The sequence below is a fragment of the Ranitomeya imitator genome, chromosome 2, assembly GCF_032444005.1.
Source record: "Ranitomeya imitator isolate aRanImi1 chromosome 2, aRanImi1.pri, whole genome shotgun sequence".
Taxonomy (NCBI): domain Eukaryota; kingdom Metazoa; phylum Chordata; class Amphibia; order Anura; family Dendrobatidae; genus Ranitomeya; species Ranitomeya imitator.
In genome coordinates this window covers 177,572,208-177,589,374 of record NC_091283.1, presented here as the reverse complement: position 1 = coordinate 177,589,374, position 17,167 = coordinate 177,572,208, and the positions used below count along the sequence as shown (strand labels likewise).

At 47.4% G+C, this 17,167-nt stretch overlaps 1 protein-coding gene across 3 annotated transcripts in view; it reads right to left on the bottom strand.

Annotated features, from left to right (window-relative positions):
• USP20 (ubiquitin specific peptidase 20) overlaps nt 1-17,167 on the bottom strand; it is a 33,075-nt gene that overhangs the window by 6,019 nt on the left and 9,889 nt on the right. For all 3 annotated transcript variants that reach the window (XM_069748108.1, XM_069748109.1, XM_069748107.1), the window contains exons 15-24: nt 17,060-17,093; nt 9,126-9,171; nt 8,862-9,042; nt 7,411-7,537; nt 6,537-6,706; nt 5,977-6,058; nt 3,222-3,330; nt 2,400-2,502; nt 2,197-2,268; nt 1,939-2,112 (exon numbers count right to left, since the gene is read on the bottom strand). In XM_069748108.1, the coding sequence (XP_069604209.1) occupies nt 1,952-2,112; nt 2,197-2,268; nt 2,400-2,502; nt 3,222-3,330; nt 5,977-6,058; nt 6,537-6,706; nt 7,411-7,537; nt 8,862-9,042; nt 9,126-9,171; nt 17,060-17,093 (1,085 nt within the window). In that variant the 3' untranslated portion in view covers nt 1,939-1,951. The remainder of the gene's footprint in view (nt 1-1,938; nt 2,113-2,196; nt 2,269-2,399; nt 2,503-3,221; nt 3,331-5,976; nt 6,059-6,536; nt 6,707-7,410; nt 7,538-8,861; nt 9,043-9,125; nt 9,172-17,059; nt 17,094-17,167) is intronic.

Here is a 17,167-nt window from a genome sequence, read left to right as displayed (position 1 = left end):
TTACGCATGATGGCAAAAAAGCTGCGTGTGTATGCTCTTTTTTGCCTGTGTTTGCCTTTATGTGCATGCGTTTGATATTTTCAGGAGGGTGTGTCTCAATCATTTCCTGGACATGCGGAGTCGAAAGCATGCGTACGCAAGGACAAGCGCACGCATGTGTTGCCATAGACAGTAATACGGGTTTTTTACGCACTCATCCGCATGCCTGCGCATATTTGACGCTTCCAAAAATGGAACATGTTGCGTTCACCATACCCCGCCGCACACCGTGAAACGATGCATGCATACGCAAAAGCATGTGAACGCATGTCCCTGAGTACGCCATGTTAAAGATAGGTATGCATGACGCGATTATATGCTGCGCACAGAGACGTAAATGTGAAACCACTTGTGTCGCTCTTATTCACCTCGTCTGGACGATTGTAACGCTCTACTGATCGGTTTCCCTCTAACCAAACTCTTTCTAATCCATCCTGAATGCGGCAGCCAGGGTCATATTTCAGTCCAGCCGCTTCACCGATGCCTCCACCCTGTGCCAGTAATTACACTGGTTATCCAGAAAACAATATAAACTAATATCTCTCACCCACAAAGTTCTCCACAGTTCTGCACCACCCTATATCTCCTCCCTCATCTCTGTCTATCCCCTACCCATACCCTCCGTTCTGCAATGGATCGAAGACTAACATTCTCCATAATCCGAACCTCGCACCTCCGTCTCAAGACTTCTCCGGTGCTGTGCCAGTTCTCTGGAATGTGCTACCCCACACGAGCCAACTGTTACCAAGCCCCCACGTTTTTTTAAGTGTGCTTTGAAAATACATCACCTCAACTCACTGACCCAACTCTTCCCTGTTCCCTCCTAAATGTTAATTATAATCTGCACCCTCATCTGTCTCCACATCTCCATGCACCAATAGCACACGGTGACTGCACTCGGACAGATCCTGGCTGGTGACCGGATCACGCAGCTTTATATGAGATCCCTGATTATAATAATGATGGCGGTCCGTACATGACGGCACGTTCTACCTAAAGCGTGCCCCTATTTCCCTATAGATCTGCGAGCAGCAGGACCCCCACTTCTCCTGTAACTGAGTAATGTGTTACATTGTATTGTTTGTACATGTCCCCTACTTGTAAAGGGCTGCAGCATATGTTGGCGCTATAGAAATATAAATTATTATTATAATTTTGTATGACTCCATTCATTTTACTATATAATGTAAAACTTTACATTCCTAAAAATGACCAGGCTATTGGATCCTGCAGTTCAGTATAATTGTGGTAATTTTTAATTTATATAAAATATATTTTTTTATGTTTTTAAAATATGAAAAATGCTTGATCTGTGTCACCATTTCCTGGGCTCTAATTTTTTTTTTGCCATCAATTGGGCTGTGGGGGGCTCCATCGCCAGCTCATACACCCTTCACACTCATTTAAAAGAGCCAGTAAAGTGCCAAATAAAGGGGCAGGTAAGAAAATGCTTCCTCCTGATCAGTCTTTGACAGTTGACCATGTGATCCTGTTATATATTTTATTTTAAGTTATGAAGTGTTATAAGATCTTTTGAAGCAGGGTGGGCAATTAATTTCCCCAAGTGCCCATATGGGAGACCCTGACTGTTGTGGAGGGGCACGGTTTCAGTCTTTCGGCTGTCTCGGACCACGGGCCAGATTGAAACTGCCAGAGGAATGGACTGTGCCCAGGTCTGTTTTAAAAGGGATCGTGTGATAAAGCAGATTACTTGCTCGCTCATGTGGCCCATGTATTATGAAGCCGCTGTACTCCATCAGGAGAAGTCCCCCTGGCCATCACGTCTGCATTATAAAAGGAGTTACATCTGATAAGACAACCCCTTTAAGAAGTCTTCCTGATCTATCTCTTATTCTTTACATGAGGCTGAATCTTTAATATAAAAGTCATGGTGGATACCCGTGGTCAGTGCCTAGCCAGCTCGCGTCTCGGCTTCTATCTTCTGCTCTCCGTGCAGACCCTCCGACTCTTGAGGCTGTGCTATGGTTTGCCGAATCGCTATCTCCGGGCCGCCGCCGTAGATGCTGAAGAGGTAGTTCCAGGTCTCTTCAGAGATCTGCCCGTAATCAGCGCCTGTACAGAAGGAGGAAAGGTTAGGATCAGACAAGGCGCCGGGTCCGCTCCAGTCGCTCCTCTAGGACCGGTCTCCATGCTCACCCTGTTTGGGCTGCACGTGTCCTCCGCTCTTGGTTAGCGCCACCTTACTGTTATCAATGGGGCCTGGCGGGTCTAAAAAACAAAAAACAAAGAAAGTCATAAGTCTAGCAAATCAATGGGGGTAAGGGAGGACTGAACCGGACGGTAGGCTAGAAAATAAACGCACTCCAGGGATGGAGCCTGCGCCGGGGAACAACACTCACCATTGTCTTTGCCTTTGACAAAAGCTTCCCATTCTCGGAACCACTGCATGCTGATACAGTATATGACGCCGGGAGACTCCTCCGCCTGGAAAGCCTTATTCAGCTAAACACAAAAAATCTCCATCACTCACAATAACGGCAGTCAGATTCCGGACACCACGCTGTTTTCTTTTGAACCTTATTTCTATACTCCTGAAAAAAAGGCCATTCCCATCTAAAAACGGCGCCACCTATGTTGCAGGTCGAGTGCTGTACTGCAGCTCTGGTGCCTTCCACTTCACTTGTCTTTTTAATTTTGCTGTATGGGCTAAATATATATGTATTTTTTTTTTTATTTAAAAGATTTGACTTTTGCAGATGCAGCGATACTATATAGATTTTTTTTTATTAAAAAAGGGGTGTATAAATCTTAGGAGATCCTTAAATAGAGGTCATGGAGAAAGGCCTATAAAAAATAAACCTATTAAAGCATGTCATATGGGGTGACGGGGGCCTCTAGTAGCTGCCATGACAATACAATCATCAGCACCACACAACCGGCAAAGAGACAATCTCCTATGCGGATCTAACCACTTATATGATGCCGTTGGCAATTGAGAGCAGCATCTAATTGGTTAAAGAGCAATAATGGGAGCTTTAATTATTGTGGTTAGGGGCAGGTAGCGGCGCTGTGAGCCCGCTCCATACATGGATGCCAGGGCATGCTCTGCTGAGCCCATTTTACACCCCCTAGTGGTGGAGGCAGGTAGTGTTTTATCAGTTAACCCTATGTTATAGCAGATTCTATAGGTAGGACTTGTATAACGGTCTCAGGCTTCTCACCTTAATAAAAGTGTCGATCTCTGTTTTCCTGCGTTTTGCCAAAGCTTCAATCTCGACTTGACATATAGAGCAGACATACAGATGGTTCACAGCTGGGCCCCCGCCAAACCTAGGGGACAATTACATAGGCGAGTAAGGATAAAACAGCAACCGCCCACAAGAGGAGAATACCTTCAGTTTGTGAAGCAGGGTCTGACATTGGAAAAAAGGGTCTATAAGAGGGAAAGGGGAAATGTTTGACAAACTGTGGTCTTTGTGGCTTGAAATGGGCTGAAGCAGGGTAAAGGGGGAAAGGAGGTTTAGGGCCTGGGGATGGCAGAAATACTATATATGCGGTCTTAACTGTGAGAAGATATATTATGTCTCGCTCGAGGAAGTGGTAATAAAAGATGTGAGCTGTCTACTGGAAGGGGGGGGGGATAAGTTGGGGATAATTGGGGTTTGACACTTAAAAATGTTAAAATTTGAAATGTACATAAGGATGTCACATGTACAATGTACTGTTATTCTTAATAAAAATGTATTGGATTAAAAAAAAAAAAGATAAAACAGCAATGCGCTGGGCTGTACAGTCTCACCACAACAGAATATGGAGCAGCCATACTGGACTAGAGGAGGACTACCATCCTTTAGATTGGAGGGACAGTGGCTACTACCATAAAACCAATCCTTCCAGTTGCATCATGAACCATTACAATTCCCAAAAGTGCCACCCATAATAAAAAGTCTGTTTACGGGGTGCTAGCAATAACCGAATATAGAGTAACCTATTGACTGAACACAGGACATGTGATAAGTTGCTGCTGATTGCTCTCTCCTAGTAATATAGGCTGGATGTGAGCTCTGCGTCTCTACCTGTAATATAAGCTGGAATTGAGCTCTGTCTGCCAGTTAAATAGGCTGGATGTGAGGTCCGCGTCTCTCCCAGTAGTATAGGCTGGATGTGAGCTCTGTGTCTCTTCTAGTAATATAGGCTGGATGTGAGGTCTGTGTCTCTCCTAGTAATATAGGCTGGATGTGAGCTCTGTGTCTCTCCCAGTAGTATAGGCTGGATGTGAGCTCTGTGTCTCTTCTAGTAATATAGGCTGGATGTGAGGTCTGTGTCTCTCCTAGTAATATAGGCTGGATGTGAGCTCTGTGTCTCTCCCAGTAGTATAGGCTGGATGTGAGGTCTGTGTGTCTCCCGGTAATATAGGCTGGATGTGAGCTTTGTGTCTCTCCCAGTAATATAGGCTGGATATGAGTTTTGTGTCTCTCCCAGTAATATAGGCTGGATGTGAGGTCTGTCTCCCAGTAATATAGGCTGGATGTGAGGTCTGTGTCTGTCCCGGTAATATAGGCTGGATGTCAGCTTTGTATGTATCTAGGGTGCTGCTGAATTCATTAGCTCATATAATCAGCACATCTTCTGTTTTGCACTTATTTCCTTTTCATGTTCTTTCCTCCTTTTCTATATCCAGTTTTCTCTGCCCTCCCCGAGACTGTACATGCTTTTTTCTCCTTTCCGCTATATGAAAACCGATGTACGCCCCCTCCTCCTTCCTACTATCTCTAACACTGTGAGAGGAGAGGAAAAGCAGAGAGCCATTAGGACCAGGAGTCATGTAATGGATTTATATCTGATTAGCAGATCATTAAGCCAGATAAAAGACTTACGGTACCTTCACACATAACGATTTCGTTAACGATATCGTTGCAACGTCACGCTTTTTGTGACGTAGCAACGATCCCGCTAACGATATCTTTATGTGTGACAGCGACCAACGATCAGGCCCCTGCTGGGAGATCGTTGGTCGTGGGGAATGATCAGGACCTTTTTTTGGTCGCTGATCACCCCGCTGTCATCGCTAGATCGGCGTGTGTGACGCCGAGCTAGCGATGTGTTCACCTGTAACCAGGGTAAACATCGGGTTACTAAGTGCAGGGCCGCGCTTAGTAACCCAATATTTACCCTGGTTACCATTGTAAAAGTAAAAAAAGAAAAAAAACACTACATACTCACATTCCGGTGTCTGTCACGTCCCCCGCCTTCAGCTTCCCTGCACTGTGTCAGCGCCGGCCGGCCGTAAAGCAGAGCACAGCGGTGACGTCACCACTCTGCTTTACGGCCGGCGCTTACACAGTGCAGGGAAGCTGACGCTGGGGGACGTGACAGACATCGGAATGTGAGTATGTACTGTTTTGTTTGTTTTTTTACTTTTACAATGGTAACCAGGGTAAATATCGGGTTACTAAGCGCAGCCCTGCACTTAGTAACCCAATGTTTACCCTGGTTACCCGGGGACTTCGGCATCGTTGAAGACAGTTTCAATGATGCCGAAGTTGTTCCCCTGATCGTTGGTCGCTGGAGAGCTGTCTGTGTGACAGCTCCCCAGCGACCACACAACGACTTACCAACGATCACGGCCAGGTCGTATCGCTGGTCGTGATCATTGGTAAATCGTTTAGTGTAACGGTACCTTTACAATCTGCAGCAACAAAGTGGTAGAAAACTCAGAGACTATTTAGAAATTAGTTTTACTTATCATTTACCAAGTAAACGGAGAATAGAAAAAAAAATGTAACGTCTTCATTATTGTGTACACAGACCTTAACTCAATGTCTGTAATGGGGATAAGGGGATAACTTTCCAATCCTGGTATCGGTGGGGGGCCCAGCAGTCGGACCCCTAGCAATAACTTCTAAGCTTAATGCAACCCCTATAAGGGTGACGTCCGCCGCACAATCGCGCAATAGATAAGCCCACAAATCTCACCTGTTGTACAAATACTCCCACACGTTCTGGGGCAGGATCACCACCAGGTCGTCTATATAATGATACTTGTTAGGAGGAATTCCTGCAGAGAGATGGAAACGGGCACAGTCAGATGTTCCCCTGTCTGTCCCAATACAAGTGGTCAGGTCCCCGTACATTACCGCTAGCGCACCCAGCAGCGGGACGTCACGCGATCGGCTTAGTGTTGATGGGTCCTTTGCACAAAAGAGGGATAATCCAAAGCAGACCACCCCACTGAGTGCACAGAGAGGAACGTGCAGAATTAGAATAACATGGCTGCTCTCCCACAAACAGCGCCACGGCTATCTCGAGGCTATGTGTGGTATTGCAGCTCGGCTCCTTTGAAGCGATGTGGCTGTGCTGCAATATCACACAATCTTTATACAAATGTGGCGCTATTTTAAGGACGAAAAAATAAAATAAGTAATAGGCGCCATGTTTTCCAATCCTGGCAGATCCCTTTAAATATGGCAGAATTTTGCCACGTGATGAATAAGGTCCTTTCACCCTAATCAGAGACCCCGTTGTGGCAGACCTACCTCCGTGGCAGCACAGGAAGCTTTGGTTCGTTATTGGTCCCGGTTCTGCAAAAGTGTTGAACTTGTTGAGCCATTCTCGAGAGATGTAGAACTGAAGAAGTCCCGATTCCTTCATGGCAGCCAAAGACACGACCTTCTGCCGCTCCCGCTCTGCATCCTCGCTGCTCTTTCTGTGTAGACGACACATGAAAACATCAAGTGCAAAAAAAATTAGATGGCATGGTCCATTGATGGATGCAGATTGAGGTAACTGAGAACCTGTCAGTGAGCTTGTTCTGCTGTGAGAGTGTATAAGGCTATGGCTACATCACGTTTTACTCTACACTCAGTGGCTCCATCGGGGCTTACGTCTGAAGCCATGGAAAACAGGATTTGGATGTTTGCGCTTGGAGGGGACGTACAATGCACACCAGATGACACAGTGACTCCGTGTGCATCATTGCACTCAATGGCCCCATCAATGCCTACGTCCACATCACGGATCCCAGGCTTCAGATGTCGCCCCTGAACATACGGTAAAACGTGATGTGACCTTAGCTGAACTCCTCTTCCTTGGTTTATGAATGCAAAATTCAGTTTAACTCCCATATAGTCACAAATCAGCTGAAATGAGCTCAGAATACCATAGGTAATAGTAATAAACTATTTCGTCATGACCAGCTCCCTGACAGATTTTCAGTTTACTCATTCTGCAGCCATCACTAGGCAATGCAGAAGGCAAACGGGGCAACATTTTCAGAGAAACTCAATTCCATAAAGGTGTACCGGGGTTGTTAAAGGGTCCCACATTAAAAGGAACTTTACTAGAGAAATGGAAGGAAGATTTAGCAAAATGAAATTCAAGCAATAATCATTAGAAAAAAAGTCCCTTTACCTGTAGAAGAGAACGTACGCCTCCGCATTCTGGACCACGGTCTCATGCACTTCTGTGACGTACTGGTCATCAAACTCGTACCACTGCCCGTTAATCACGTTCTGGCAGTAGGAGATGTAGTGACCACCTGGAACGGGACGTCCGTGTGAAAACTGGTGCTCGCCGTGTTGAGCCCCATACCTGAACGGCAGCTCCCACAGGTGTGTATGTGGCAGACATAGGGGGCAGTCAATGGTCGGACAGAAGGGATGCCCACTGCTTCCAACTGCTTAATGGTTGACAGCGACATCTAAGAGGTTAACCCCTTCACGACATTGGGATTTTCCGTTTTCACTCCCCCCCCCCCCCTTCTTCCCAGAGCCATAAACTTTTTTATTTTTTTCCGTCAATATAGCCATGTGAGGGCTTGTTTTTGTGCGGGACGAGTTGTACTTTTGAACTACACTATTGATTTTACCAAATAAGTGTTCTGGAAAACAAATCCAAGTGCGGTGAATTTACGAAAAAAAAAAAAAAGTGCAATTCCACAATTGTTTTTACCATGTTCACCAAATGCTAAACATGACCTGCCATTATGATTCTCCACGTCATTAGGAGTTTGCAGATACCAAACATGCCTAGGTTTGTTTTTTTTTTATGTAGTTAAGTGGAGAGAAAAAAAAAAAAAGCGCCATTTTCCGAGACCCATAGCGTCTCCATTTTCCAGGATCTAGGTCAGGGCATATGTTTTGCACACCGAGCTGGCGTTTTTATTGATACCATTTTGGAGTAGACAATGTTTTGATTGAACTTTATAGCATTTTATTGCAATGTTGCAGTCACCAAAATAAATTAATTCTGCAGTTTAGATTTTTTTTTTCTCGTTATGCCATTTACCGATTGGATTCTTTTTATATTTTGAAAGATCATGCGATTCTGAACGTGACGATACCAAATATGTGCATTTTTTATTGGGATGCCAAATGTGTGCTTATTTATTAAAAAGGGGGTGATTTGAACTTCAATATTTTTAAAAAAAAATGTTTACAATTTTTTTACTTGCTTCAATAGTCACCTTAGGAAGGTTGAAGCAAACATCATCATTTCCTATTGACGCCGGCCACAAGCCAACGTTCATAAGAGATCTGCAATGACAAGCAAGGGGGCCATAGATTGACAGCAGCATTTAACTTGTTAACAGCCATGGGTGCATTACGACTCCTCCTGCGGCTGATAGGGGCACATGTCGGCTGATCAGATCAGCGGTCATGTGGCGGGAAAGATGACGGCTCATCGCTGAAGCCCACACCAAAGGGGGAGACACGACCTATGATGCACATATACATTATAGGTGGTGAAGGGGTTAAAATCTTGCGATTGGAGCTAGCAGCCCTTCTTGGCTGGATGACATTAGCCAGGAACGGACACACAGTGTTCTAACACAACACATTGGCTGAGAAGAGAATACTCACTCCCCGCAGTGCCATGATGACAGATGACGGCCAGCAGGTCGTATGTGGTGATGTGGGACACACACTCCTTGGCCAGGAACGGTCGGAGGTTCAGACCCTCCAAGGGAAAAGAAACATGGCTGCTGATCTTGAACGAGTACATCACCTCATGTCGGAAGCGCTTCAGATGTATACAGAGGATCTGCGGAGAGGGAGGAAAGGATGAAACTGTGGCGTATGGAAACGCCAGGGGATGGCGAAGAAAAGCCACACAAAAGAACTCACCTCCGGCAGCCGCAAAACCTTACAGTACTTCACTCCGTTTCTTAGCCTGAAACGACGTAATGAGATTGTAATGTGGAAAGAGCGTGAGAGAAAGAAAAAGGGGCACGAGAGAAAGAAAACAGGGATTTTTGTGTACTCACCGTAAAATCCTTTTCTCCGAGCCAATCATTGGGGGACACAGGACCATGGGTGTTATGCTGCTGCCACTAGGACACTAAGTAATACAGAAAGAATAGCTCCTCCCCTGCAGTATATACCCTCCTGCTGGCTCCAAGTGAACCAGTTCGGTAACAAAGCAGTAGAAGCTCAACATTTAACCAGGATGAACTGTGTCAAAACCAAGCCAACACAGAAAACCAAAGCCATTAGGGCTAACAGGGTGGGTGCTGTGTCCCCCAATGATTGGCTCAGAGAAAAGGATATTACGGGGAGTACACAAAAATCCCTGTTTCTCCTATGCCTCATTTGGGGAAACAGGACCATGGGACGTCCTAAAGCAGTCCCTGGGTGGGTAACAATCAACTGTAATTGCTCCTTGCACCCACAGGTTACAGATACGGCACAGCCGCCTGCAAAATTTGTCTGCCGACGGTCACATCTGCCGAGGCCTGAGAATGCATATGGTAATGTTTTGTAAACTTATGCAGACTGGACCAGGTCGCAGCTCTGCAAACTTGTGCTACCGAAGCTTGGTGCCGGATGGCCCAAGAGGCACCCACTGACCGAGTGGAATGAGCCTTAATCCCTGCTGGGACAGGATGACCTCTGACTCGGTAGGACTCCTGAATAGCTGAACGAATCCATTTGGCTATTGTCGCCTTGGAAGCGGGAAACCCCTTCCTTGGCCCTTCCGAGAGCAGAAACAGGGTATCCGACCTGCGGAAAGACGCTGTCCGCGAGACGTATCTCTTGAGAGCGCTCACTAATTCCAGTGTGTGGAGGGCCTTCTCTGTTATGTAGGCAATCCAGTAACACAGTGTGCAGCAATCAGAGCACATACAGTGATCTGACAATAACCCAAAAACAATAGAACGAGCTCTGAGACGTGGAATTTCTGTAGACCGCAATACCTGAACCTTTCCTAACACAACTAAAGGCAGCTGTGGATTGCGCCTGTCACTACCTATGCAACTCGGCACAGCCTGAAGAGCTGACTAGCCTGAAGATAGAAATACAAGCCTGACTTGCCTCAGAGAAATACCCCAAAGGAAAAGGCAGCCCCCCACATATAATGACTGTTAGCAAGATGAAAAGACAAAACGTAGGGATGAAATAGATTCAGCAAAGTGAGGCCCGATATTCTAGATAGAGCGAGGATAGCAAAGAGAACTATGCAGTCTACAAAAAACCCTAAAGCAAAAACCACGCAAAGGGGGCAAAAAGACCCACCGTGCCGAACTAACGGCACGGCGGTACACCCTTTGCGTCTCAGAGCTTCCAGCAAAAACGAATAGACAAGCTGGACAGAAAAAACAGCAACAAAAGCAAAGAAGCACTTATCTAAACAGAGCAGCAGGCCACAGGAAAGATCCAGGAGCTCAGATCCAACACTGGAACATTGACAAGGAGCAAGGAAGACAGAATCAGGCGGAGTTAAATAACAAGGCAGCCAACGAGCTCACCAGAACACCTGAGGGAGGAAGCCCAGAGGCTGCAGTACCACTTGTGACCACAGGAGTGAATTCAGCCACAGAATTCACAACACTTCTCGATGCGATGTATTGGTGCCGGACAGAGTAACGGTAAGGCAATCTCCTGATTGAGATGAAAGGATGAGACAACTTTTGGCAAAAAGGACGGGGATGTTCTCAAAACCACCTTATCCTGATGAAAATTCAGGAACGGAGCTTGACAAGACAAAGCCGCCAGCTCTGAGATTCGTCTAATGTACGTGACCCGCAACCACGAAGGCAACCTTCCATGAAAGAAAGGACAGGGAAACCTCCTGTAGAGGTTCAAAAGGAGCTCCTTGCAAGACTCCAAAGACCAGATTAAGGTCTCATGGTTCCAACGGCATCTTATAGGGTGGCACCCTATGGGAGACTCCCTGAATGAACGTCTTCACTTGTAATCTGTTGGCAATCCTGCGTTGAAACAGAAAGGAGAGGGCTGAAATCTGCCCCTTGAGAGAACTAAGGGCGAGACCTAAGTCCAAACCCGTTTGTAAAAATTTGAGGACGGAAGGAATGGAAAATTCAAGAGGAGAACATCCCCGGTCGTTGCACCAGGAAAAAAAGGTTTTCCAAGTGCGATGATAAATGCGCATAGACGTAGGCTTTCTAGCGCTGATCATGGTAGAGATGTGTTATGATTAGGTGGCCTTGGAGCAGCATGAAAACCTTCACTGGAGTAAAGGTACCTTCACACATAACGATATTGTTAACGATATCGTTGCTATTTGTGACGTAGCAACGATATCGTTAATGAAATCGTTATGTGTGACAGCGACCAACGATCAGGCCCCTGCTGGGAGATCGTTGGTCGCTGAATAAAGTCCAGAACTTTATTTCGTCGCTGGACTCCCTGGAGACATCGCTGGATCGGCGTGTGTGACACCGATCCAGCGATGTCTTCACTGGTAACCAGGGTAAACATCGGGTAACTAAGCGCAGGGCCGCGCTTCGTAACCCGATGTTTACCCTGGTTACCATGCTAAAAGTAAAAAAAAACAAACAGTACATACTTACCTACAGCCGTCTGTCCTCCAGCGCTGTGCTCTGCACTCCTCCTGTACTGGCTGTGAGCCGGAAAGCAGAGCGGTGACGTCACCGCTCTGCTTTCCGGCTCCCAGACAGTACAGGAAAAGTGCAGAGAAGCAGAGCGCAGCGCTGGAGGACAGACGGCTGTAGGTAAGTATGTACTGTTTGTTTTTTTTTTACTTTTAGCATGGTAACCAGGGTAAACATCGGGTTACTAAGCGCGGCCCTGCGCTTAGTTACCCGATGTTTACCCTGGTTACCGGCATCGTTGGTCGCTGGAGAGCGGTCTGTGTGACAGCTCTCCAGCGACCAAACAGCGACGCTGCAGCGATTCGGATCGTTGTCGGTATCGCTGCAGCGTCGCTAAATGTGAAGGGGCCTTTAGTGGTAACTCTACTGACCGCAAACCCTGATCTTATCACTGCAACTAGAAGTAGCCATGGGGTGTGCCTAACAAAACCTAGACACCTCGACACAGCCGGAGAACTAAATATCCCTAAAGATGGAAATAGGAATACTGTCTTGCCTCAGAGCAGATCCCCAAAGGATACGCAGCCCCCCACAAATAATGACTGTGAGTTGGAGAGGAAAAGACACACGCAGGCAGAAAACAGGTTTAGCAAAAGGAGGCCAATTCTAGCTAAATAGAAAAGGACAGGACAGGATACTAAGCGGTCAGCATAAAAATACTACAATAATATCCACAGCAGAAAATACAAAACTCCACCACCTAACTAAAGATGTGGAGAGTATATCTGCAACTCCAGAGAATCCAACCAGACTGAGAAAAACAACTGACACAGTCTAAGCTGGACAAATAGAAACAAAAGAAGATCAGCACTGAAAATAAGCACACAGCATATGTGCTTCAAAAAAAGAAACAGACACTTATCTTTGCTGAACTGGCAGATAAGCAGGAGAGGCCAGGCAGAGATCCAATACTTCCAAAGAAACATTGACAACTGGCAAGGGCTAAAGGATCCTGCATACCTAAATATCCCAGTCAGAATTGTAATCTTCCGATACACCTGGCCAGGACTGCGAGTCAGAGACAACTGCATTCCCACCAACAACCACTGGAGGGAACCCAAGAGCAGAATTCACAACAGAGATGACTTCCGGAGAGAAACCTGGCTGGGTTAGAACCCAGGACTCAACGGCCATGCCGTCAAACACAGGGCTTCGGAGTTCTGGTGGTAAATGGGGCCCTGTGATAGCAGGTCTGCGCGATTCGGTAATCGCCAGGGAACATCGGCGACTAGTTGAACTAGTTCCGCATCCCACGCCCGGCGCGGCCAATCTGGTGCAATCAGGATTACCGATACGCCCTCCGCTCTGATTTTCTTGATGACTCTCGTCAGTAAGGGGAGTGTGAGGGGGGGTTTTGGAATATGTACGGAAGCCGAAAATAATGCCATGGGAGTACGAGTGCATCTGCCCCAATGGCTGCTGGGTCGTGGGACCGAGCTATGAAGTCGGGAACCTTGGAATTTAGCCGTGACGCCATCATATCCACGTCCGGAGTTCCCCAACGACAGCCGATCTGGTGGAAGATCTCCAGATGGAGAGACCTCTCCCCGGAGTCGAGGCCTTTACGACTGAGGAAACTGCTTCCCAATTGTCAACTCCCGGGATGTGAACCGAAGAAATCATTGAGCGGTTTTCCTCGGCCCAACGGAGAATGTAGCCTGCTTCGTTCATGGCTGCCGTGCTGCGGGTTTCCTCCTGTCGGTTGATGTATGCCACTGCAGTGGCATTGTTGGACTGAATCCTGATGGGATGACCCGCCAACAAGGGATGGAATTGGAGAAGTGCTAACCCGATTGCCCGAATTTCTAAGATGTTGATCGGAAGGCGAGATTCCTGAAATGACCAGCGGCCCTGAGCATTGTGATGTAAGAACACCGCTCCCCAGCCGAGAAGACTGGCATCTGTTGTCACAACTAGCCAATGTACTGGAAGAAAAGACTTCCCTTGATTTCTGGGGGGGGAAGAAGCACCAACCCCTGGGACGAGTCCAGTATCATTCCTAGAAAGGAAATTCGCTGAGTCGGTACTGGGGAAGATTTTTTGAAGTTTATCTTCCAACCCAGGCGAGAAAGAGAATCGATTATGATGTTGATGGCCTCCTTGCAGGAGCGGAAAGAGGGGCCTTTGATGAGGATATCGTCTAGATACAGTAGCACCACCATGCCTCGGGTGTGAAGGATGGCCACGGGGGCCGCCATGACCTTGGTGAATACCCTGGGAGCGGTGGCGAGGCCGAAAGGCAAAGCAACGAATTTGAAGTGTTGTTCCTTAACTGCGAAGCGAAGGAACCTCTGGTGAGAAGGGAAAATTGTAATGTGGAGGTACGCGTCCTGGATGTCTATAGATGCCAGGAACTTGCCTTTTTCCATGGAGGCGATGACAGAACGAAGCGATTCCATTTGGAACCGTCGCACCCTGACAAACTTGTTCAGCAGTTTGTTTTAGATCCAGTATGGGCCGTACTGTAATGTCCTTCTGTGGAACAATGAACAGGTTTGAATAAAAACCTTGAAACCTTTCGCTTTGAGGGATCGGGATAATAACCCCGTCTTCTTTTAGAGAGCTTATGGCTTGGAAGAACTCTGATGCTTTTGCCCTGGGAGGAGAAGACAGAAAAAAAAAACGATTTGGTGGAAGAGAGGAGAATTCTATCTTGTATCCGGAGGACACTAGGTCGGGGACCCATTCATCGTGAACGACCAAGAGCCACCCGTTGGTGAAGGAAAGCAGGCGGCCGCCTACTTTGAGGGTGTCCTCCGGATACCACCGGGAGTCATTGTGTGGGAGATCTGCCCGGTCTGGACCCCCTGGATCCTGACTGCCTAGGCCTGCCTCTCCATAAAGGGGAAGGTTTGTAAGAGGTCTGGGGACCTCTATCCCTACGTTGTGCCCAGCCGGTCCAGAAGATGTGGAAGTAGAGGACCAATTTGAGTTGGAACGAAAAAAAACAAAAAACAAAACAACAAAACAAAAACAAAACAAAACGAAAAAAAAAAAAAAAAAAAATCGTGACCGAGCCTGCTGTTGCTGGTTCCGAAAGGGTCTCTGTTGTGGGAGAAATTTACTCTTCCCTCCAGTGGCGTCGGAAATTAATTGATCAAGTTTTTCGCCAAAAGGGTGACCGCTCTATGGTAAAGAAGTCAATGCCTTTTTGGAAGCAGAATCCGCACGCCAATCCCTGAGCCATAAGGACCTCCGAACTGTTATAGCGTTTGCTGCTGCTTGAGAAGCGCAGTCAGCGGTATCCAGAGATGCGGTCACTAGAAAATCTCCAGCTCTGGCTATCTGATTAGCAAGGTCTGCTACCTCGGGAGGAAGATTGGTATCCAGAACAGCTGAAGACAAGACCTCAGCCCAATGGGTCATAGCCTTAGCCACCCACATAGCGGCAAAACATGAATCTACCAGAGGAGACTGACCAATCTTTACTTAGATCAGGAGCAAAGGAATATTTATTCAATGATTTCCTTAAAATCGGGATGATTTGCGAACACTCTGTGAGCCAGCTTGGTCCTCTTAAAGGACACCGCATGATCGGTTTTAAATAAAGGTTCCTCATCTAGCTTCAGGGCCTAGTTTACTGACTCAATGAGAGAGTCGAGAGTCTCATGATCGTGTTGAAATTCCTGACTTAGGAACGTGTCAGAATCGTCCTCTGAGACAGGTCCTCTGCTAGCCTCAAGGGAGGGGGAGCGAGAAATGGAGCTCTCAGAACCCGAATCCCGGTGATGGTCTGGGGACAAGGCATGAGTCCTTAGCCTGAAAGAGCGAGAGCTCCTTGGCAAGGTACGACCCCTAGTGTACAAGGGGTTCTGATCATCGGAAGCGTTGTCCGAAAGAGTGCCCTGGTTAGAGGAAGGGTCTCGGAACGGGTCTAACGCTTTGGCCAGGGATGCCATAGACCGGGAAAGGGAGGTAGCCCACTCAGGGGGACTAGGCTCACTGGGTTCGGTATCAGTAACAGGTGGTTCCTGAGCAGTCACCAGTTCACAAGCTGAGCATAACGCAGTATTGTGACCCCGGGGTAGAGATACCTTACAAGAGGTACAAGCAGCCAAAAAACAGTGTGGGTTTTCCCAGACTTTTTGTTAGGCTTTGATTGAGACATAGTGTAGCCTTGAGTAGAGGAATGGTTAAGCTATGTTTCCGCAGCTTACCCAGGTCCTGTGTCTTGAGTCCCCGGGGGAGGTCCACAATGTGATTCAGAACGCTGGAGCAGCGCTGCAGCATCAGCCCTGTGGGTGTCCAAAGATGGCCGCCGAGATCAGGAAGAGAAGGCGCTTCTCGCAGAACGAGAAGTGCCAGAAAGAGTGGGCAGTGGTAACTGCCGGTGGGCGGAGCCAACGTTCCGGCCTGGAAAAGGGAAAGGCCAGGGGCTAAGTTTTAAGCTTGCGGTTGCGGCCTGTAGCGCCGCTATTGCTATGTGTGCGACGTGACCCACGGACCCAGGCTTTAAAAGGTATCTGCGGACCTCCCTTATCCCAGAGACCAGGACCCACCACCCAGCGCCTCGGCCCCCCAGGTGTACTCACGGTAGATGCGGTGGGCCAGTGCTCAATCCACCGTCGCCCTAGTCAGGGAGGGGGTGGAGAGCTTCTGCTGCCTTCCATCATCCGCTATAACAGTGGTGATGCAGTGGGGGCTGCACGGACGCCATAAACATCATGTCCGGCAATGCACCTGTCTCCAGGAGAGGTAAATGGAGGGCTACTCCATGTGATCGCCTGCTATGGAGGGGAAGATCGGAACGCGAAGGAACCGTCGCCCGTAAGGTGAGCTCAGGGCTGGCATCCATCGGTGCAGGAAAGGGTACGGGAGGAACGCTCCTCGTTCTTGCCTGTTGATGGTTCGGGGGAGATCGGAACCTAGAAAGGATCTGTCGCCCCCATTAGCTCCGTTAAGGGAAAAATAGAATAAAAATAATAACGGTGGGGTCTGAAAGCAGACCCAAGTGCCTCCTACAGACACTAAGCAATAACTGGTTCACTTGGAGGGTGAATACTGCAGAGGAGGAGTTATTTTATGTGTTAAGTTAGTGTCCTTCTAGTGGCAGCAGCATAACACCCATGGTCCTGTGTCCCACAATGAGGCATGGGAGAAAAGGGGCACGAGAGAAAGAAAAAGGGGCGAGAGAAAGAAAGAGCGAGACAAATACATAGGAGGTCAGACGGACACCATATACATCTATATATCTCAATATCTTACTTTTTACAACGTTCACAGCTGTACATGTTATCACCTTCAAAAAATAAAAGAGAAGTTAAAATATTTTTTTCATAAGATAATGTGGTAAAATTACATTTTAACACACCA